The sequence below is a fragment of the Sphaerodactylus townsendi genome, linkage group LG03 (assembly GCF_021028975.2).
Source record: "Sphaerodactylus townsendi isolate TG3544 linkage group LG03, MPM_Stown_v2.3, whole genome shotgun sequence".
Classification (NCBI taxonomy): domain Eukaryota; kingdom Metazoa; phylum Chordata; class Lepidosauria; order Squamata; family Sphaerodactylidae; genus Sphaerodactylus; species Sphaerodactylus townsendi.
Genome location: NC_059427.1, coordinates 146,757,449 through 146,780,860, shown reverse-complemented (window position 1 = coordinate 146,780,860; position 23,412 = coordinate 146,757,449). Strand labels below are relative to the sequence as shown.

Genomic DNA, 23,412 nt, shown 5'->3' with positions numbered 1-23,412 from the left:
TGGTGGTGGTGGTGGTGGTGGTAAATTGGGCTCATCGTCTGTCCTTGGGGTGTGTAAGTTTTTTTTTTTAAAATACATATTCTGGGGCAATAGCCGAATATTCAGAATTTCGGCAATTCAATAATTTCTTGTTTGATTGATGTCTTTTAGCAATATTGAAGGCACTTTGAGAATGTGGGACACGTGAAAATAAAAAGAAATACTCGATTTCAGAAGGAAAGAGCACCTGTTAATTGTTTCTTTTCCCATTCTCTCTTGCAATAACAAGCAACAGAAAGCGCAAAGCCGCCCTTTCAAATTGGCCCCCACTCAGTACAAAGAACTCCTACTGACCAATCTGCAGCTGTCTTGTGCTTTTTTTTGCGCATCAGTTTATGCAAACAGTAAGATGCAACAGTAAGAGAAGTTCATGGGAGGGTAGAACATTTATACGAGAAAGATGTTGGCTGGGGGTGGGGGTGGTAAATCGGACTAAACCATAACCCTCCCCAAAGATAGTACAAAACTGAATACTCTCATGTTGAAGATTTGTAGCACAAAATTGCAAAATTGGGATGAGCCAGTGGGGGGATTGGCTCCAAATCTCGTTAGAAAATATCATCTCTAGGAATCTAGCGGGGGGAAGCTCGGGGAGGAGCGGGTTATTTGAGGGCTGATTCACTTGTAGGTCTGTTCCTCCCACCCCTATCAGTTGCTGGGCCCACACTGCTGTGGGCTGGATTCACCTCAAGCCCCTGAGGTTTGGTGGTGGACCAATGGTGGTATAGACCAGGAAGTAATGCTGGTCATTTCATGTGCTTCTGGTGGCTTAGAGTCAGTGGAGCTCGGACACTGCGTCAACACCCTCACTGTTGTGCCCCCGAGATGTCACTTGGAAGTTGGTACCTTGATCCTCTCTGTTCTGTAATCCCGGCAGAGGCAGTCGAAGTTCCTGGAGAGCAAGCTGAAGTGCGCCAAGGCCCGGAACGACTACCTGCTGAGCTTGCATGCTGCCAACGCTGCCACCAGCAATTATTACGTGCGGGATGTTAATGACCTGCTGGACGTGAGTCCATCATCCCTTCTCCCATTAACAGAGAGAAAGCTTAAGGGCAATGCAGCACAGTCAGTGTGATTATCTCCCCGGCGATCTCTTATGCTTGATGCCACGTCTAGTTAGGATTGCCAGGATGAGCCCCTTTCATGGCCCGCTACATCTGGGCCGTTTGTCATTCAACGGGACCTGCCATTCCTTCCTCTTGGGAAGAGGATTTTGAATATGGAGCTGCTGGACGCCCTTTATTTTTATGCTAGTATTTTTATATTGTATTTATGAGATCTAGCTTTTACTGTTTTATCGCTGCTTTTAAAGATTTAGCCATTTTATGTTATATTATGTTTATTGTTGTACACCGCCCGGAGCCTGGGGATAGGGCAGTATAAAAATCTAATTAATAATAATAATAATAATAATAATAATAATAATAATAATAATAATAATAATAATAATAATAATAATATAATAATAATAATAATAATAATAATAATAATAATAATAATAATAATAATAATAATAATAATAATAATAATAATAATAATAATAGTGGGAGGGCTGGGGGGTAAGGGCATGGAAATGGTGGTCACGATGTTGCTATGTCTCTTCCAGGGACAACCTGGAAGTGCAAAGGGTAGCTCTAGGAATTGCCAGAAACTCTATATGGTTTTACCATAGAGTTGCACCTGAAAATATTGTAGGAATGTCAGCAACATTGCTGGAGTTCTTTCTTCTAATTTTTCTCTTGCCTCTGCTTGGAGCAGTGACAGGCTCCCCAGTGGGAGGTTAGCAAGCCGAGGTGTGTATATACAGGGCAACCTCATATTGATTTTACATCCATGTACCTGTCATGGCTGCTCCTGAAGAATCCTGGGAATAATCAATGAAACTATAGTTTTAGAACATTGGGAGTTGTGTTAGAGGTCTTCAGCCATCTTCACAGGACCACAGTTTCCCATATTCTCACGAGAGAGGAATTGAGTGTTTAGACTAGTTTAAGAATATCAGAGACCCCACTCGAGAGCAGACCAGCCCTTTGCTGTGCCCCCTTTCTCTCATAATGTCAGAAGTGACAAAGAGGGCCAAGAGGTGGAGCATCATAAGAACATAAGAACAAGCCAGCTGGATCAGACCGGAGTCCATCTAGTCCAGCTTTCTGCTACTCGCAGTGGCCCACCAGGTGCCTTTGGGAGCTCACCTGCAGGATGTGAAAGCAATGGCCTTCTGCAGCTGATGCTCCCGAGCACCTGGACTGTTAAGGCATTTGCAATCTCAGATCAAAGAGGATCAAGATTGGTAGCCATAGATCGACTTCTCCTCCATAAATCTGTCCAAGCCCCTTTTAAAGCATCGTCTTAGGACAGAATCTAGCAGCAGCCTGCGGAAGTGCGGAAAAACTGCTTTTCTTCATTTTAGAACATGCAGAGGATTAAAACCCTGGAAAAAACAAACTGGGAGTTTCTGCAAATGAGCTGGAAACGCCGAGAGTGGGTGGTATTGCCCAATCACAAGCCCTGTGGGCGTGGCTTATATTCTCTCAGGGACTCTGCCTGCAACTTCCCTGCATTATTCTTGGATTCCCAACTTTGAAAATCTACCCTAGATTCCTGATCTTGAACGGGCTTTCCCCGCAATCTAGTTTTGCTGCCATTCGTTTTCATTTTGCCTGCAGCACCTTCCCGATATCCTCAGGCGCTGTGTTTCCACAGTGGGCTTCTTTTCTTTTTTAAATAGAATTTTTTTATTAATTTTTCATAATCGTTAAAAACAATGCAATAGTACAAAATCAACAATACAACGAACATACTAATACCAAATTACAATTCTCTTGCAGAATATCTTGTGGCTATCCTAATACCTATGTTCTTAGAATAGCTATATTATTTGTACATATTTGCTATATCAATATGGAATATCCTTATATAAAAAGATAATCATAAGAATTCAATAATGAGAAAGAGGAAGCAATAAGGGCAAAGATCAGATAGAAGGAAAAGGGAGAGGGGAAAGAAAGAATAAAAAAAGGAAGAAGGAAGAAGATAGATTGTGAGACTTCCACTTAGCTTTAGCTTCTTTTGCTTTATATAATTTACACATTCTAATTTCTATTAACCTTATCCTGGTCCTTGAACTTACCGGTAATATTATACCATTTTCAATTAATAGATTTTTTTTGATTCACTCATAATTATAATAAAGTAAATAAATTTTCTTATACTATTGTCTTATAGGGTCATTCCGCACATGCAGAATAATGCACTTTCAAACTGCTTTCAGTGCTCTTTGAAGCTGTGCGGAATGGCAAAATCCACTTGCAAACAGTTGTGAAAGTGGTTTGAAAACGCATTATTTTGCTTGTGCGGAAGGGGCCTTAGTCTTATTTCATTTAAACTAACATTGCCAATCGAGATACAGTTTCTTAAATTCATCTTTACATTTCAAAAAATTTATTACATTTCTTTTCCGGGAGGAGCTCCTCTGCCTTTAACAGATGCACGGCAGGGAGAGATTCGGCAGGGAAAGCTTTACCTCACAGGGATGATGTTGTGCTGGAACCACGTTTCTCCATGCCGTGCAGCGGCTGTTAAAGGTGCAGGATTCTCTAACAGAAGTGGTAGTCAGCAGAACTGATAGAAAGTTCTGGTTGGGATAGCGATGGAGGTGGTTGGGGGTGTACGGAGGCACCGTGGCTTGAACCCGTGCCGTGTCTTATCTCCCTCTCTCCTGGTTCCTTAGTGTTTCGATCTTGGCTTCCACCTTTCTCTGGGCAAAGTGCTGAAGACGTATCTGGCGGCAGAGTCCCGGGCCCAGGCGTCTTGGCAGCAGGGCCTCTGCACCGTCGAAGGGGCTGTGGATGCTTTGGACCCCCTGGGGGATAAGTCCCGCTTGATGGAGGCCAACCCCGCCGCCTATTGCCCTCCGCTGTGCTTTGATTACCAGCCGCATGAAGGAGACGAGGTAAGAGGAGTGGCTCGTACTTGGCTCGTCGTCAAATCTGTCCTTCGTGCCACCTCTCCGCCAAGGTTGGTATTGTTGTCCAGAGAAGTGGCCACACCTGTTTTAATTAGCCTGAGGGTTTAATCATCAGTGTTTGGCCATGTCATGAATTTAAAGTGATAGCTTATTTGGCTGTTGTGGCCATGATGAGGAAGAAGAAGAAGAAGAAGAAGAAGAGTTTGGATTTTGGATCCCTTTCTCTCCTGTAGGAGACTCAAAGGGGCTTACAATCTCCTTGCCCTTCCCCCCTCAGAACAAACACCCTGTGAGGTAGGTGGGGCTGAGAGAGCTCCGAGAAGCTGTGACTAGCCCAAGGTCACCCAGCTGGCGTGTGTGTGGGAGTGCACAGGCTAATCTGAATCCCCCAGATAAGCCTCCACAGCTCAGGTGGCAGAGCGGGGAATCAAATCCGGTTCCTCCAGATTAGAATGCACCTGCTCTTAAGCACTACGCCACTGCTGATCTGGTAGTTTTTGCTCCACTGGATGTTTTGCCCACCTCTATGGTGGTATCTTCAGAGGCATCAACAAAGAAAAAGGGGGGGGGGGGAACTCAGCCCAAACCATGAATTAAGTACCTAAAGGTCAAGAAGGAATTAGGGCCACTAAATTAAGAACTGCTACATAGCATACACTGGACACAGTGTATAACAGACTTCCTTCTGTGATACACCTCTGAAGATGCCAGCCACAGATGCAGGCGAAACGTTAGGAACAAGATCTACCAGCCCAGGGCCATGCAGCCTGGAAAACCCACAACCAACATTGAAAGTGATGCTGTTTGAGGGGTGTGTGGAGAATCTACCCTGAAACAGCATCACTTTCAATGTTGTTTAAACCAGGGAGCCCAGAGTCTCCCTTTAAGGTGAATCTGGGCTGCCTAGTTTAAACAACATTGAAAATCATGCTGTTCCAGGGTGGATCCCCGTCCCTCAAACAGCATTTCTTTCAGTGTTGTTTAAACTAGGGAGCCCCAAGTCTCCCTTTAAGGTGGATTTAAAAGGAGAATCTGGGCTCTCTAGTTTAAACAACATGAAAAGTGATGCTGTTTCAGGGTGGATTTCCCCCCTTCAAAAAAATAGCATCACTTTCAATGTTGTTTCTAACTAGGGCAGCCCTAATGCCCGGACATGTGAAGGCACTTTGATATTATTCCTGGGGCAAAAAACGATGTTTATCCTGATGGGTGAGGGTGGCCGCTCTGATATGGTAAAGCAAAACCCCAGATTTCGTCCCGGGCTCTACTTTCCCTAGCTGCGTTTCAAATGCCTCAGTTTCCTCTAGAGTTCATCTATAACCACTGCTGCTGCCCACGTTTTGCCATGCACTGCACAATGCGTCTCACACCTCCCAAGCTGGCCATGGACTACCATCTTAGCATGCCTCCCGGTGCTTTGTTATATACGCTGATTTGAAGATGTTGTGTCCTGCTTGCCTTCTTGTCTGTAAGCAAGATCCTGCTTGCCTTCATGTCTGTAAGCGTATGCTGTTTCTTGTTATTTTATTGCACCTGCTCGTCCTTTGTCTTAAGCCTGATCCTATTCGTTAATCCTTTCCATAAAGCCTGTTGTTTGCATTGGCGACCTGTATCACATATATGTGAATCTAAATCTCGAATCAGTCAAACTGCCAGAAGGAGATTTAGACCAGGTCCCCAGGTTTGGGGGCAAAGTGGGAATCTGCTCACCTATGCAAGGGTGTGGTACGAAACACCATTCAGTCAGGCAGTGCCGTATGAGGCTGAGTCATGGTGGCTCCATTCCGAGGTCCTGGCCGATTCCCAGCCCTGCCGCCCCAGGAGCTGCGGAGGCCATTCAGCACCCAGGTTGGCCAGTACACTCCTACACACGCCAAAGTGACCAACGGGCTAGTCACAGCTTCTCGGAGCTCTCTCAGCCCCACCTACCTCACAGGGTGTTTGTTGCGAGGGGGGAAGGGCAAGGAGATTGTAAGCCCCTTTGAGTCTCCTGTAGGAGAGAAAGGGGGGATATAAATCCAAACTCCTCTTCTTCTCTGCAGCATTTCTGGCGAAGGTCTTTCGCATCACGGATGGCCTGGCCTTTTTAACTGGAGATTGCAGGCTTTTTGGATGCTCAAGTGTGTACCCCTGAGGCATCACCCTCACCAGATAAGCATGAAACAGTTATGCTGAATCAAGCCTATCCACCGCATCTGCTGATCAACCCAGCCCGTTCAGACCATGGCAGCTCTCCTGTTCCTCGCGCAAAGCGTTTTCTGGCCACACAACTACTGCCTGGACCTGTTAACTGGAGCTGCTGGGGATTGAACCGGGGGCCTCCTGTATGCCAAGCAGAGGCTCTCCCACTCAGCCACAGCTCCTCCATACTCTCCACTGGTTCCTGGTGCTTCGTCCCCTCTTTTCAACTCCTGTCGTATCCTTTCAGGTGTCCACCGTCCGAGCCGAAGGCCCCCTGAGAAACGAACTCGTCTCCCGCTTCCAGCATATCCAGTCTCGCCTCAACGCCATAACTCTGGAGACTGATGAGGTGGGTGACAGCTTAGCAAAGCCCCCTTCCTTCCCCACAAATCTTTTCGCCTAGAAATCCCCGAGAAGTGAGTTGGAGCTCTTTCAGCCAGCTGGAAGAGTTTGGCGCATGAGTTGCTCTGAGCGGGGACAGCGTGGGGTGAGGTTAAACTGGTGTCGGCAGGTAGGATCCCAAAGATGGAGTGCCTCTCTGTAGAAAACGTATTAGCGTAGCCTTAGTTCCAGCCTGCCGGTTTTCTGTGTGCAGAGAAAGAGAGAGATGGATTGATCGTGGAGGCTTCGCATCAGGCAAGTGTCAGGAATATCCTGCCTCCTGCATGTTGTGTGGGGCTGCGTTAGAGAAAGGCACATGGATAAGGGCCTTTCCCGCCTTCCCCCGCAGGCATGCTGTTTTCACAAACTGAAATGGCTCACAGCAGCTGTCATTTACCCCATTTAGAAAGTTGCGTGTGAGGACAGCTAGACACACGTTTCTCAGAGGAGCAAAGGATGACTCCTCGGCGCTGTTTGAGATGGCAAGAATGGCATCAGTGGAGAACGCTTATGTCCCTTCTCTGCATTCCAGGCAGTGCTGTATCAAGGGGGGTGCCACATCTGAGGGTCACATGGGGGCAGAGGTGTACCTAAGCAAACTGGAGCCCTGGGCAAAACCTGAGTTTGATGCCCCCCCATGGGGGGCCACCCTCTCCCACCATGACCAAACAATGATTTTTTTCCACCAGGTCGTTTCAAATTCACCCTCACATTATAGAACATGCCCCAACTCACAAATCTGAACACAGCAATGGGCCATGCCACACACAGCAGAAATAATTTTCGGAAAACATTTTCAAAATGCTTTCAAAATGTTTTATTACGGCTATGAAAACATTTTATGATGTTGTATCCAGTCCCCCTCCTCCCAATTGGGGGAAACGGCATCACTTTCAATGTTCTTTAAACTGGGGACCCCAGATTCTCCCTTTAAGGTGGATTTAAAAGGAGAATCTGGGCTCCCTAGTTTAAACAAGTGATGCTGGAATCCACCCCCAAACAGCATCATTTTCAATGGTGTTTAAACTAGGGATCCCAGATTCTTCTTTTAAATCCACCTTAAAGGGAGAATCTGGGGTCCCCAGTTTAAATAACATTGAAAGTGATGCTATTTTGGGGTAGATTCTCCCCCACCCTGAAACAGCACCCCTTTCAATGTTAAAACTGGGGACTTCAGATTCTCCCTTTAAATCCATGCCGAAGGGGGTGGATTTAATAATAATGACAACAACAACAACAACAACAACAACAACAACAACAACAATGATAAATACAATGACAACAACACCAACAAGCTTTATTAGGCAGGGAGAGAATAAAAGAAAGAAAGAAAAAAAACAAGCATTGGCAGGAAGGGAGTGGATTTTAAAAGTTTTCTAATCTGGAGAAATTTAGGGGGTGCCTTGTTGTCAGGGGCAGGCAATTATTAAGATATCAGCACCACCAACATTCTTTCAGAGAGGCCGCCATGAGACTCTCCTGAGGATATCTAGAGTTTGGTGAAGTTTGGTTCAGGGGGTCCAAAGTTATGGACCCTCAAAGGTGTAGCCCCCATCTCCTATTAGCTCCCATTGGAAACAATGGGGGATGGGGGCACTCCCTTTGGAAGTCCATAACTTTGGATTCCCTAAACCAAACCTCACCAAACCTGGGTCATATTGTCAGGAGAGTCTCCCAAAAAATCCCTGAAATTTTGGTGCTGCTAGCCTAAAATCTGCACCCCCTGCAGGCCAAAAATGGAAATAACACTGAAAATACAAAATCCCCCACAAACGAACCTGTAATTTTGTTGCCCACCACAAGGTGGCGCCCTGGGCAGCTGCCCACTTTGCCCAATGGGAGGAACGCCTCTGCATGGGGGGCTCTATGCAGAGTCACCTGCCCCCCACAACTGCACCCCATGGAGTTCGGGGCAGAGGCATAGTTGAATGTTGGCCAGCCGGGCTTGCCCCACTGCCAAACTCCATGTGGAGGATGTACGGGGACTGCAGAGAGTGGTGGGAAACATTTTAAAGACCACCACATAGCAAGTGAAAAGCATTTTGAAAACAGTTGCACAAAAAGAATTAGAGGATGCCTATAACACGTTTTGAGGCTGGAAATAAAACCTCTTGGACTGAAAACTATTTGGAACTCTTCAAAGGAAACGTTTTATTTCCTGCCTCAAAACATTTTATTTTGGTTGTGCGGAAAGGGCCAAAGGATATGACTTGTGATCAATGGATTAATTGCATAGAAGGACCAAGTTTGGGTGGGAGTGTCAGGGGGTATGATCTATGTGATTGAGATGCATTCCCAATTCTGTGTAACTACTTAAGATAAACAAATCAATGCTGCTTTAGAGATATATGTAACCAACCTGCTATATGTAACCACAGCCATCTGTGCATTCTTTCCTGGATCTTTACTTTATGGCTTCACTCGCTTGTAGACAACTAGGCTTCCCCTGGTACTTTGTTTCCATGAGAAAAGAATTACCGTATATACTCATGTATAAGTCGAATTTTTCAGCACATTTTTAATGCTGAAAAAGCTCCCCTCGACTTATATGCGAGTCATTAAAATTTTTTGTGTGTTTTTACTTTGCCGACCAGCAGGGGGCACAGTTTTTATGCTAGCAGCACCAAAATTTCAGGGTACCCTCAGAAGACACTCCTGATGGTACCAGACAAGTTTGGTAAACTTTGGTTCAGGGGGTCCAAAGTTATGGACCCCCAAGGGAGGTGCCCCATTCCCCATTGTTTTCAATGGGAGCTATTAGTAGATGGGGCTACCCTTTTGAGGGTCCATAACTTTGGGATTCTTCTGATCCAGTCCTCATTTCAAACCTGGCTGGTCTCATCAAGAGAGTCTCTTTATGATACCAGCCAGGTTTGGTGAAGTTTGGGTCAGGGGATCCAAAGTTATTGACCCCCAAAGGGGGTGCCCCATCCCCCATTGTTTACAATGGAAGCTAATAGTAGATTTTCCATTTCTGATAATATCCCTCTTAAAATCTAAGTTGGGTTACATTTGGACATACAGATGATGATGAGGAATCCAGTTTTGGAGGACTTTAACTCTTGTGTTGTAGCTTGGTTGCTGATTGAACTAAGGTTTTTGTACTTTTAAAGTTATTGTTGATACCATATTGTTCTTGTTGACCCTCTTTTCCACTTTCTTTACTGTTTTTCTTTGAAATAAATATTCAAAATATTCAAAAACATTTAACCTACTGATGCCTCGATTGATTTAATTTTATTGGTATCTATTTTTATTTTTGAAATTTACCAGCAGCTGCTGCATTTCCCACCCTCGACTTAGACGCGAGTCAATAAGTTTTCCCATTTTTTTGTGGTAAAATTAGGTGCCTCGACTTATATGCGGGTCGACTTATACGCGAGTATATACGGTACATCAGTCATCTCATGGGGTAGGAAGCCAGGTGGCTCTCTCCTATCTACCTTCAACCTTGGGGCGCCACAGCGCCAAAGACTGTGGGTTTTTTTAACGTTTTGGGAAAACGGGAGAGGGGTTTTCACAGGCACCAGGTTTAGGAACCCTGCTATAGAGTTTGCTCTTCCTCCACAGGTCAACAAAACCCTCAGGGCCACTCTGCAAAGCCTGCTAGACCTGTTGGCAGCAGAGGAGCCAGAGATGCTCGACGCCTTCCAAGGCTGCCAGTCCACGGAGTCGCTTAAGTCCACCGGCTCCGATGCCGGCGGGAAGCAAGCGCTGGCAAAGCGCCGGGCCAACCAGCAGGAGACGGAGAGCTTCTACATTATGGTACGGTCCTGGTGGAATGGTAGCATCGGAGACACCCTTTGTAGATAACATTACACAGCCGCAATCAGCTGGCCAGGTTTGGGGCCAGGAGGGAATCTGGCCAACATGCAGGCCTGTCGCTCAAAGGTCCACCTCTGGGACCCAGCCCACAGAACGCCACGACAGTCACTAGTGCACCGTAAGCTGACAGGACCATCAGCATGGAAAAGTTCGGCTGCGAGGAAAAGGGAAAGTCGGAAGTCCCCTCGGTTTGATCTGGGGCAGATACCCTCCTGACCCAACTTTGGCCTGCCAATTCAGACTGTGAGCATGAACAAAACTTGTGTGGCTGAAGTAAGCTCAATTCAGCTGGGTTCAGACGTCTCAGGGGTTTAAAAAGTGTCCTCCAATTGGTCTTGTGTAAGACTGCTAGAAATTGCAGCATGTCTTTTGTAGATTTATCCCGTGTGTAGTGTGTGTGTGTGAATGGGCAGAGAGTAATCCTCCTTTACCCACTTTCAGCTCTTCCTTTCTGCCCACTTAGCTGTGTGCCCCCATGTGTGCCCATGTGCCTGTTTCCCATTTATGCCCAAGCTCACCCACTGCCTGTAATGGCAGCTGTCTGCACCGCCTGTGTGCTGTCCTTGATAGTTCTGGCAGCGGGTGCAGCTGGTCGTGACGTGTTCCTTTGGTGGCCGTGGCACTCAGCCGCTTCCACTATTCACGTGCTGTGTGCTAGGCAGCAGGGATCGTGGGTGACCGAGCATTCACAAATGTCGTGTCTGCCGACCTCCTCCCTTGCAGGAATCAGGTTGACTGTCTTAGTATATGAACTGGTACACTCTAAACCCATGGTGGCGAATCTTTGGCGCTCCAGATGTTATGGACTACAATTCCCATCAGCCCCTACCAGCATGGCCAATTGGCCATGCTGGTAGGGGCTGATGGGAATTGTAGTCTATAACATCTGGAGTGCCAAAGGTTCGCCACCACCGGATTAGAGTCTGCCACTCTCAACCAGCCACCACTTATGTGGAGGAACGGGGAATCAAACCCGGTTCTCCAGATTATAGAGTCCACCGTTCATCTGGAGGAGCAGAGAATCAAACCCGGTTCTCCAGACTAGAGTATGCCACTCTCATCCAACCAACAGCAAGCCCTGATTTACAATTTATTTATTTTATTTATTGTTGCATTTTTATACCGCCCTCAACACTAACAAACAGAAAATAAAACAAGATAAAAATAAATTAAGACTTAAAATGCAGCATTCCATATCAAACCTTATTTAAGTTTTAAAATAGATGGCATCCGACTATTAAAACCTCCTCTTAAGAGAGGGACAGTGGGTCTAGAGTGTTTCTCAGCATGTTTGTTTCGGGCACCCACATCAGCGGCTGGTCTCCCCAAAGGCCCGGTGGAAAAGCTCAGTCTTACAGGCCCTGCGGAACTCATTGAGGTCCCGCAGGGCCCGGACAGCTGGAGGGAGAGCATTCCACCAGGCAGGGGCCAGGGCCATGAAAGCCCTGGCCCTGGTGGAGGCCAGCCGCATCATAGAGGGGGCTCCACCCACCTTCTGAAAATTTTGGGGGGCACCCAGTGAAGTTACAGCACCATGCTGGAGAGAACTGGCATATATGCAATCCTGCCTCATAAATGCCCTCTGCTGTCTCAGCTCTAGAGATTGTTGGGATTTAAGTAATAAAAGAAGAGGCTGATCAGTGGTTAGAATTATACCTTATTTATGTATAGATCTTTGTCCCATTCTTTCCCAACTGAAGTTTGTTTATTAGACTCAGAATGTCAGAGTTGTTCGACAGGACGGTAGAAGAATTTTTTTTTTTTTGCCGATTTACTAAAGAATCTCATGTTCTTGGACTTTCAGTGACACTTGCCACAATACATCCCACACTCATGACAGCCCATTAAAACTGGAGAAAAAGGGAAGGAGGCACCGGAAATACTGCAGCCCCTTCGCAAACATAAAGAAGTGGGCCAGCCGTTGGTAGAAAGGCCGGCCGCCATTAAGTGAAAAAATAAAGAAGAGGAGTTGGTTAGGAGAAGAGGAAACAACCCCCTCTGACATACACTGCAGGGGAATTACTGGGGCCACGTGGTTTGCAAACTAAAGTGCGACATAGGAAATCTTCACATGCTCACGTGAGCAAACACAAAGATAAAAGTTAGTTAATTATAATTGCAGATGGGTCATGACTAGAGCAAGGTGTAACTCTTTTCCGTCAGTACATCTCCAAGGTCGCTTCTCGATTATATCCCACAAAATGAGCGTTGCTGTCGATTCTGTCCTGACACAACTGATTCACTTTCTCATATTCTGCTTCACTGTTCAAAATATAACAACATCAGAACTGATTTGAGAACTGTATTACCAACAGGATTTATGCTTCTTTCTGATAAGGTAAAAATGGCTAAGCTTCTAAATAACTCTAATGCTGAAATCTCTGAAGCTGTTGCTACATTTTTACTCTGTGTACTGCAAGTTGTGTGATAATGATCTTTTTACTGTATTTGGAATTCATGGAACATCGGTTTTATGCCTAATAAAGGTTTTTTTAAAAAAGATAAAAGCCTTCTTCTCAATTTAGTTTAACACTTTAAACCTTGCTGATACAGATGGACACCGTCAATAACATCAACACAGGCAGAGAAACCCTCCGCACAACCTGCAAGTTTAAATCCTTTTCCACAACCCCAGTGGAGTCAGATTTAAAAGAGGACGATTGAGGGATCTAAGGTTCTCGGGGTATCAGATCACACCGCCTTTCCAAGAGGCCGTCGCAGCAAGGAGGGATCACAGTCTCTTCTGGGCCACAGTCACGGCTTTCTGGAGTTGCTCTCTTGGCACAAGCTGGAGAGTTTCCAGGGCATGAAGCAACTGCTCTCGAGCACTACCGATAAAAGTGTTGGTAAGGAAAGCCGGGAGACCCCCGATACCATCGCGCAGAGTGTACAGCGGCACACGGACGAGTCCCATCACCTGAAGCGACACAGGAGAGGAGAGGTCAAAAAGCAGCGCTCAGCAACAGAAGAACTTGACTTCTGCCTAACATCTCGTCCCCATCCCAAGAAGCATCCCGAGCCGTGTGAATTCTGCACGCAGAGAGGCAAGCGTGGCGGAAGGTCTGAGCACGTACAGAAATCAAATTAAAGGGGGGAAAGTTTCCAGAGCTCGTGGTATGTCTTAGAACCCTGCCGGGGAAATCTTTATTTTGATCAAAAGTGATTTAGGGCAACCCAATCCAGAGCTCTGGGGTGGCCAAGGACGGCTACACTGCCACTTCCAGAAGTCTTGTTGGCGGCATGGGGAGGCAACTCTCCCCCCTCACCAATACAAAAAAACCTCTCCCAGTCACTGAAACGCCCTTCACTGGCCTCAATGAGCTTACGCCAAGCAAAAGGATGGGGTAAGTCCGTGCCCCAGGCGCCAGTGTCCTGGGAGCCAGTGCTAACATGGAAACCAATTAATATCAGCTTCACCTCAGCCACGCCTCCAGAACACCTCCACGGCACCAGAGCTTGTGCTCCTCCGCTGGGATACATGCCCTGGGGAGGGCATTTCCACTGACATCCTCAGTTCCTTTCAGTCCCCCCACTGCAGATTGGGCTATAAAAATTCCAGAGGTTGGCTGTAAAGCAGTGGCGTACCTAGACAAACTGGAGCCCTGGGCAAAACCTGAGTTTGATGCCCCCCCCAACAACAACAACAACCTTTAATAGGCATTGAAGAAAGAAAGAAAGAAAGAAAGAAAGAAAGAAAGAAAGAAAGAAAGAAAGAAAGAAAGAAAGAAAGAAAGAAAGAAAGAAAGAAAGAAAGAAAGAAAGAAAGAAAGAAAGAAAGAAAGAAAGAAAGAAAGAAAGAAAAGAAGAAAGAAGAAAGAAGAGAAAGAAGAAAGAAGAAGAAGAAAGAAAGAAAGAAAGAAAGAAAGAAAGAAAGAAAGAAAGAAAGAAAGAAAGCAAGCAAGCAAGCAAGCAAGCAAGCAAGCAAGCAAGCAAGCAAGCAAGCAAGCATTGGCAGGAAGGGGGTGGATTTAAAAGGAGAATCTGGGGAAATTTAGAGTGTGCCTGCTGTCAGGGGTGCAATTATTAAGATAGCAGCACCAAAATTTCAGAGTGTCTTCATGAGCCCTTACTGATGATATCACCCAGGTTTGGTGAAGTTTGGTTCAGGGGGTCCAAAGTTATGGACCCTCAAAGGTATAGCCCCCATCTCCTATTAGCTCCCATTGGAAACAATGGGGGATGGGGATACTCCCTATGGAGTCCATAACTTTGGACTCCCTAAACCAAACCTTACCAAACCTGGGTGATATCATCAGGATAGTCTCCTGAAAAATTCCTGAACTTTTGGTGCTGCTAGCCTAAAAACTGTGCCCCCTGCAGGCCAAAAACAGAAAAACACTGAAAATTCAAAAAAATCCCACCTGCATTTTTGGTGCCCCCCACAAGGTGGCGCCCTGGGCAACTGCCCACTTTGCCCAATAGGAGGAACGGCTCTGCTGTAAAGTCTGGGTGCTCAGCTGAGCATTTCATTGCAGTGTAGCCCCGTAAAACATAAAAACCAAAAATTTTAAATCGTGATACCAGCTAGTGAACATAACCAAATACAGTCCTGAGTGAAACCATCTTTAACTGCTCCCTCGCCTCATTCTGTAGGAGGCAAATAAAGATGGTTTTATTCAGGACTGGGCCTTTGGTTCAGTTTGCCCGCAGCGCTGAGTTGTTTTTGTTTTACTTCCGGTTTTTATGTTTTAGTAGTGCTTTCCACTTTGAGTGCTTTACCTAGGTCAGTGATGGCAAACCTATGGCACGGGTGCCAGAGGTGGCACTCGGAGCACTCTCTGTGGGCACACGCAAACAGAGTTCGTCATGTGGGGGGCAGAAAATCACACACACCCCTCACACACACATACATCTAGGCTGGCCTGGGCCACTGAGCACGATGTGAACACACCAAGGTGAGCAGGAAGGACTCGCCTGGCGGGCCTGGTGCCTGTGCTCTGGGTGGCTGCTGCCTGAGGGGGGAGGGTGCAGAGGAGGCAGAGATGCTAGAGAGGCACAGAGCCGTGCGCACGGGACTTGCTGGAGACTAGAGCAGGCTGGCCCCTGCTGGAGCGGGTGGAACGGAGGAAGAGGGAGCTAACCGGTTTTTTCTAAACTAAAACCTCAGCATGCAGGTTAAATTTCTGGGTTGGCCCTTTGCAATAAATAAGTGGGGTTTGGGTTGCAATTTGGGCACTCGGTCTCAAAAAGGTTCGCCAACACTGATCTAGGTTGGATGCTGCCTTGATCTGTCAAAAAGAAAGGTAGCTGATAAATGTTTTCAAGAAAAACAAAAAAATAAATAAAAGAGCAAGGAAAGAGCAAATTTGACAAATCAGAGAAATAAAGAAAACAATCATTCATAATAGATTCACATTTTTTCCTAAACAGTTTTTTACAAACTGCAAAATCTAGCTTCTCCCCAGTGCTAAATGTTGATTCTTCGGGCACATCAGGCCTTTTGGAGGGTTGGTATTTAAAAAATCCCTGTTCCTGAAAGAGTCTGCCTGTGTCGTATGGGGCAAGTAGAAACACGGGAACACGTTTTATTATACTACCCTATTTATAATGACTTATGTAGTAAACTGAGGTCTCCAGTGACAAATAAGTTTCCAAACTGATTTTGAACGGATTAAAGAGCTCTTAAGCAGCAGCGGCGTAGGAGGTTAAGAGCTCGTGTATCTAATCTGGAGGAACCGGGTTTGATTCCCAGCTCTGCCGCCTGAGCTGTGGAGGCTTCTCTGGCGAATTCAGATTAGCCTGTGCACTCCCACACACGCCAGCTGGGTGACCTGGGGCTAGTCACAGCTTCTCGGAGCTCTCTCAGCCCCACCCACCTCACAGGGTGTTTGTTGTGAGGGGGGAAGGGCAAGGAGATTGTAAGCCCCTTTGAGTCTCCTGCAGGAGAGAAAGGGGGGATATAAATCCAAACTCTTCTTCTTAAGTGGTGAAAACTCTCAGACTGCTGTTACCGCTCCTAAATTTTCTACAGCTGCAATTAGAACTCGTCACAGTATAGCAGGGTGACACAAATCAATATTTCTATAATATTATGAAGACCTTTTAAATTAAATTTCCTATGTAAAGTGTTATGCACGACTGCTGATATGCATCATAGGCTTTTTTTGTTTAGATTTTTAAATATTATGTTATTTGTATAGCATTGGACTGTTTATAACTTTTTAGTCTAACTAACCATTTAAATATCTATATTGGCCCAGGCTAGCTTGATTTTGGAAGCTAAGTAGGGCCATCCCTGGTTGGTACTTGAATGGCAGACCACCAAGGAAGTTCAGGGGCACATTTTTGAAGGCACCGTCTCAAAACTTTCAGGGTCTCATCAGGAGACTGCCCTAATGATTCCCCCCAAGTTTGGTGCAGTTTGGTTCAGGGGGGCCAAAGTTATGGACCCTCAAAACTGTAGCCCCCATCTCCTATTAGCTCCCATTGGAAACAATGGTGATAGGGGCACCCCTTTTGGGAGTCCATAACTTTGGACTCCCTGAACCAAACCTCACCAAACTTGGGGGGTAGCATAAGGACAGTCTCCCGATGATATGCTGAAATTTTGGTGCCGCTAGCCTAAAAACTGCGCCCCCTGCAGGCCAAAAATGGAAAACCACTAAAAATACCCAAAAATGAGCCCAGCATTTTGATGCCCCCCCCCCCCACAAGGTGATGCCGTGGGCAGCTGCCCACCTTGCCCAATGGGCATTACGCCAGTGCCACCAAGGAAGTTCAGGGTTGCTACAGAGGCACACTTGTCTCCCGCCGTAAGGTTGTCATAAATCCACGGAGACTTGACGGCATTTTCCACCCCCACCCCCCTCAGTCCCGTGCAAACCGCCACACCCTGTCCCCACCTCTAACCCGTGCTCTTTCGCCCGTGTGGCCTGATCCTCTATGGTCCGGAGGTCCTCCAGGCTGAGTTGCTTCGTGTAGAAGTGTGCCACCACTTGCTGTGGCTTCTCAGAGACGTGGGAGCTCACGTAGTCACACTCAGCGACACGCAGGAAGGCAGCACCGGGACCCAGCTCTTCGCGAAGCTCCCGGTTCAGACCTTCTTCCAGGGAGACATCCTGCAGGTCCACGAATCCACCTGGGAAACCCAGACGCCCGTCAAACCGCATCTGCATCTGCATAAGAAGGGGACGACATCAGCATGCCTTGTATCGAGGCCCCCAACGTAGTTCCGGTGGCGCCCGCCAGCACTTTTCTTGGCTATGGTCAAGTGCTGTTAGAATAGAAAATAGGCAGCGCTATACCCTGTTTCACATAAAGATGTTAGTAGACTGTGTATTCCTCCGCCACAAAACAAAGCATGCCAGCCCTTCTTTACTGTAGAATCCTCTGCCTGAGGCTTAGCTCCTGTTTCCTGCATCCGTTTGAAAGCAAAAATACAATTGGGCATAAAGTGCAGAGAAGGGCAACAAGGATGATTGAGGGATTGGAGCACCTTCCTGATGAGGAGAGGCTGCAGCGTTTGGGACTCTTTAGTTTGGAGAGGAGGCGGCTGAGGGGGGATATGATTGAAGTCTATAAAATTATGCATGGGGTAGAAAATGTCGACAGAGAGAAATTTTTCTCTCTTTCTCACAATACTAGAACCAGGGGGCATCCATTGAAAATGCTGGGGGGGAAGAATTAGGACTAATAAAAGGAAACACTTCTTCACACAACGTGTGACTGGTGTTTGGAATATGCTGCCACAGGAGGTGGTGATGGCTACTAACTTGGATAACTTTAAAAGGGGCTTGGACAGATTTATGGAGGAGAAGTCGATCTATGGCTACCAATCTTGATCCTCTTGATCTGAGATTGCAAATGCCTTAACAGTCCAGGTGCTCGGGAGCAGCAGCAGCAGAAGGCCATTGCTTTCACATCCTGCAGGTGAGCTCCCAAAGGCACCTGGTGGGCCACTGCGAGTAGCAGAAAGCTGGACTAGATGGACTCTGGTCTGATCCAGCTGGCTTGTTCTTATGTTCTTCTTATGTTCTAAATGCCCTTGTATCAAAGTACCACGTTCAATAAAGCACCAAATAATGGTTTTGACAAAGGCAGTGCCTGAAAATTAATAATTCTCCTATTCATTCAGGACTGTACTCTAATGCGGAAGCACCCCATTTTCTTGACAGCTGCACCTTAACGGATGGAACTAACATCTTTGTGTGGAACAGAGTATAGCGGGGACATTTCCCTGGCAGGCCTTCTCATTGGCTGTGCAGATTAAAAGGCAGCCCAATAGCAGAGCTTCTGCCTGAAATGTCGAAAAGCTACTGTTAGAGTTACACATAACCTTGATGTCTGACATTTAGCGCCCAATTTTAATGATTTTTAAAGGTTTTGAATGCATTTTAGCTACCGTGTTTCCCCGAATATAAGACAGTGTCTTATATTAATTTTTGCTCCCAAAGATGCACTATGTCTTATTTTCAGGGGGTGTCTTATATTTCTGTATTCTGTTCGTCGGGCATGCTTCCAAACAAAAACTTTGCTACGTCTTACTTTCGGGGGATGCCTTATATTTCGCACTTCAGCAAAACCTCTACTACGTCTTATTCTCAGGGGATGTCTTACATTCGGGGAAACAGGGTATCATTGTAACTGTTTCAAATGAGGCACTTCTCGCCAGTTGTAAAGATTTTTTAAGATATGGTTTTATGATGTGTTTCAATTTGTTAACCATCTCAGTAGGCCTTGGGAATTATCCAGCAAAATAATTTAACAGGGAGAGTTCAGTACAAGGTAGCTGAATTCAAATTCAACACACAATCTTTGCCCCACCCTGGGCTGGACAAGAATTTGGGACTGCTGCGTCATTAGAGGTGCTAAATTATTCAGCAAATCTATTCAGATTTCCAGTTACTGCTATTGTGAATTATCAGGATTCCTCCATTATGTCAGAACTGGAAACTGGCAGAGCATCTGCAGTCACCCGTTTCATGCAATAAATTAGTCTCCTGGCCTTTAAAATCTCCCCTCTCCCCATTCTCAGATGCACTGGAGTTTCTCAGTTGGGAAGGAATACTCTGTGCATGCTCAGAGTATGGAGGGGGTCCTATCTGGTTTGAATCCCCACTGGTGCCATGGAAGTTAACTGAGTAATCCTGGGCCTGGCACACAGTCCCAGCCAACCTCCTTCGCAGGGTTGTTATGAGAATAAAACGCAGACGTGGAGAAAAATACAAACCGTTTTGGGGGGAAAGGGGGGCGAAACACTCTATGCATGCTCAGAAGCACTCTTTGCATACAAGCCCCAGCACTGGAGATAGGCAGACGTGAACTCTGGATGCAATAAAGCCACCCCTTTCGCGCAATAAAATGGCCTTTCAACCCCCCACTCCCCAAATCTCCCCTCTCCCCATTCTCAAATGCACTGGAGTTTCTCAGTTGGGAAGGAATACTCTGTGCGTGCTCAGAGTATGGAGGGGGTCCTATCTGGTTTGAATCCCCACTGGTGCCATGGAAGTTAACTGAGTAATCCTGGGCCTGGCACACAGTCCCAGCCAACCTCCCTCGCAGGGTTGTTGTGAGAATAAAACGCAGACGTGGAGAAAAATACAAGCCGTTTTGGGGGGACAGGGGGGAGAAACACTCTATGCATGCTCAGAAGCACTCTTTGCATATAAGCCCCAGCACTGGAGATAGGCAGAGGACATGAACTCTGGATGCAATAAAGCCACCCCTTTCAACCCCCACTCCCCAAATCTCCCCTCTCCCCATTCTCAAACGCACTGGAGTTTTTCAATAAGGGAGGAACACTCTGTGCATGCTCAAAAGCACTTTTTTGCATATGGATTTTAATTGGGTGAAGTCCTACTTTGGGACCGGCACTGCAAATTGGCCGAGGATCTAACCCCTACATGGAATAACATCCCCCCACCCGGTGCAATAAATTAATCCCCCCCCCCCCGCCTTTAACCACACTCCACACACCCCCACCCCCTATTAATTTCTCACCAACACCGCGAAACGCAGCGGGATCTTCCCGAAGAGGCGACCGGGGCAGGGCGCATAGAGAAGGGCGTGGCAGGCATGTTTCCACTGGGGAGGCCGCAGGCGCGACGCCTCCTCCCTGCTCAAAGCGCGGGGCTCGCTCATGGGGGGCGCCCATTCACAAATCCGCCTTCTCCGGAACCGGGAATAAACACAGACGCGCCCCCCGAATCCTCGTGCCCAATCAGCGCGCAGCGAACGGCCGCTGCAGCCAATCAGGACTCCGGCAGGACTCAACCTCGCAACGTTGAGACTTTTGCGGCGATTCATGCCCGAGGGCCGCGTGGGGAGGTGGAGGGCGCGTGCGCGGTCTGTTGCCGTCTTTGTTGGCTTCTCTCAGTGCATGTGAGAATGGGGAGATTGGGTTTAAAGCAGAGGTCTTCAAACTATGGCCCTCCAGATGTTCAGGAACTACAATTCCCATCAGCCTCTGCCAGCATGGCCAAGTAGCAGGGCTGATGGGAATTGTAATTCCTGAACATCTGGAGGGCCATAGTTTGAAGACCCCTGGTTTAGAGGGAGGGGGGGGGACCAATTTAGTGCACGAAAGAGGCGGCTTTATTCCATTCGTGGCCTAGATCCTCTGCCAGTTTCCACTGCTGGGACTCAGCGTAGGATGACCTCCAATTGAAATGTTTGTGTAACCTCAGCTTGTGGGTTCTGTGGGGCAGTACTTGGAATGAGTTGCAAAGAACCAAATTTAAACAAAACAGTTTACTTCTCTTTACAAATAACATTAACATCAACATTTAACATTTACAATTCAAGGTCCTGTTCAGGTTGCATTTCAAGTCCTTCTAGTTACAGTCTACTGATACTGCCAAGTCCAATTCTTCTTTGCAAGTGGGTTGGCTCCTGAAGACTCCAAGGGCTTGATGAACAGGATGCAACATGATGAAGGTTTCCAGGAGAACTCTCACCCATGACAACCACAAAAAGAAACCCTGAACAAGGTGTCAAGGGCTTATACAACCAAGGTCCGAGTCTGGTAGCCTTGTCTTCTCCAAAGAGCTCTGCAGCCTTTCTGCTGCTCTGAGTCTCCACCCCCTTACTGGTTCAACCCACTCTGGGCATGGGGGTTACATTTGCGCAAAGAGTGCTTCTGAGAGGTTGTTGCGGGTTTTCCGGGCTGCGTGGCCGAGGTCTGGTAGATCTTGTTCCTAACGTTTCGCCTGCATCTGTGGCTGGCATCTTCAGAGGCGTATCACAGAGAGAAGTCTGTAACACACTGTGTCTTCTGAACATGCATGGAGCGTTCCTTCCCCTTTCTCCCCAAAGCGGCTTGCGGTTTTTCTCCACGCCTCCATTTTTCTCCCCTCACAACAACCCTGTGTAGGAGGTCAGGCTGAGACCGTGTGTCTGTCCCAAGGGTACCCAGCAAACTTCCATGGCACCAGTGGAGATTCGAACCAGATACTAGTCCCACGCTCTTAACAATTAATTTTAAGGCAGGAATGGGGCGAATGTCATCTGTGGAGTCTCCAACTCCTTCCTCCCCTTTTAGCTATGTATTTCACTTACCTAAGGGTTGGTAAGTTTCCCTCTGACTTGAACGGAGATTTAGGATAATTGTGTCTTATTGTGACAAAGTGTATGACTTTCCATGATTTGTCAGCTTTCAGGTGGTGCCCAGAGAGCTCCAAGGAAATACAGCTGATCTTCATCCTACAGAGATCAGTTGCCCTGGAGAAAACAGCCGCTTTGGAGGGTGGATTCTATGGCATTAAACCCATATATCTGATCCCACCCCAAACCCATGTATCTGATCCCTCCCCAAAGCCTCACCCCCAAAATCTCTGGGAATCTCTAGGTCCAGATTTGGTAAGCAACTCCCAACCCATTGCACTTGTTAACTAGACTCCAGATTCAATCTGGATTTCCCATAAAGATATTTCACACGCGCTGTTTCATGACCTCTGCAGTTTGTTTAACCAAACGTAACATACATAAAATGCCAGTGTAACCTCAGCTTGTGGGTTCTGTGGGGCAGAACCTGGAATGAGTTGCAAAGAACCAAATTTAAACAAAACAGTTTACTTCTCTTTACAAATAACATTAAACATCAACATTTAACATTACAATTCAAGGTCTTGTTCAGGTTGCATTTCAAGTCCTTCTAGTTACAGTCTACTGATACTGCCAAGTCCAATTCTTCTGTGCAAGTGGGTTGGCTCCTGAAGACTCCAAGGGCTTGATGAACAGGATGCAACATGATGAAGGTTTCCAGGAGAACTCTCACCCATTACAACCACAAAAAGAAGAAATCAAGGTCCGAGTCTGGTAGCCTTGTCTTCTCCAAAGAGCTCTGCAGCCTTTCTGCTGCTCTGAGTCTCCACCCCCTTACTGGTTCAACCCATTCTGGGCATGGGGGTTACACCAGCACAGCTTTGGATCTGAAGAAGTGGTCTAGGTGGATATTACATGCTGTTAAGCTGCTGTTGAAGTATGACAACCCTATGAATTAATGGCCTCCAAAACATCCCATCATTGCCAGTCTAGCGCCGGTGTTGCAAACTGAGGGCTGGGGCTTCCTTTCTTGAATCAACGTGTCTAATGTTGGGTCTGCCTCTTTCCCCGCTGCCTACAGCTTTTCCTAGCCTGATTGTCTTTTTCCAGTTGATTCTTTTCTTCTTGAGTGTTCAATAGCTTAGAATAGGGATGTCAAACATGTCGCCCAGGGGCCAAATCCAGCAGAGACCACACACCCCACTCCCAACCGGGCCTGGCGATCCCGTGCAGAGGGAAGGGTTGCCTCTGCTGACTTGGGGACTGTCAGGAGGAGCAGCAGTGGCGTAGGAGGTTAAGAGCTCGTGTATCTAATCTGGAGGAACCGGGTTTGATTCCCGGCTCTGCCGCCTGAGCTGTGGAGGCTGATCTGGGGAATTCAGATTAGCCTGGGCACTCCCACACACACCAGCTGGGTGACCTGGGGCTAGTCACAGCTTCTCGGAGCTCTCTCAGCCCCACCTACCTCACAGGGTGTTTGTTGTGAGGGGGGAAGGGCAAGGAGATTGTCAGCCCCTTTGAGTCTCCTGCAGGAGAGA

The 23,412-nt window shown here is 47.0% G+C and overlaps 2 protein-coding genes across 3 annotated transcripts in view; one reads left to right on the top strand and one right to left on the bottom strand.

Moving 5' to 3' along the window:
* Nucleotides 1-13,057, top strand: part of LOC125427905 (rho GTPase-activating protein 4-like) — a 62,441-nt gene extending 49,384 nt beyond the window's left edge. The window contains exons 6-11 of the mRNA XM_048487472.1: nucleotides 917-1,045; nucleotides 3,770-3,991; nucleotides 6,435-6,536; nucleotides 10,139-10,373; nucleotides 10,907-11,067; nucleotides 12,947-13,057. Of these exons, the coding sequence (XP_048343429.1) occupies nucleotides 917-1,045; nucleotides 3,770-3,991; nucleotides 6,435-6,536; nucleotides 10,139-10,373; nucleotides 10,907-11,067; nucleotides 12,947-13,057 (960 nt within the window). The remainder of the gene's footprint in view (nucleotides 1-916; nucleotides 1,046-3,769; nucleotides 3,992-6,434; nucleotides 6,537-10,138; nucleotides 10,374-10,906; nucleotides 11,068-12,946) is intronic.
* On the bottom strand, nucleotides 12,910-20,637 carry LOC125427638 (U8 snoRNA-decapping enzyme-like). Of its 2 annotated transcripts, none has more exons than XM_048487163.1 (3): nucleotides 20,333-20,637; nucleotides 17,236-17,508; nucleotides 12,910-13,310 (listed from the first exon to the last, which is right to left on the bottom strand). In XM_048487163.1, the coding sequence occupies exons 1-3, from the start codon at nucleotides 20,471-20,473 to the stop codon at nucleotides 13,125-13,127; spliced, it is 600 nt and encodes a 199-aa protein (XP_048343120.1). In that variant the 5' UTR covers nucleotides 20,474-20,637; the 3' UTR covers nucleotides 12,910-13,124. The 2 variants fall into 2 exon arrangements, with proteins under 2 accessions (XP_048343120.1, XP_048343121.1); XM_048487164.1 differs by having other exon boundaries at nucleotides 13,179-13,310; nucleotides 17,243-17,508.
* Nucleotides 20,638-23,412: the final 2,775 nt, after the last annotated feature.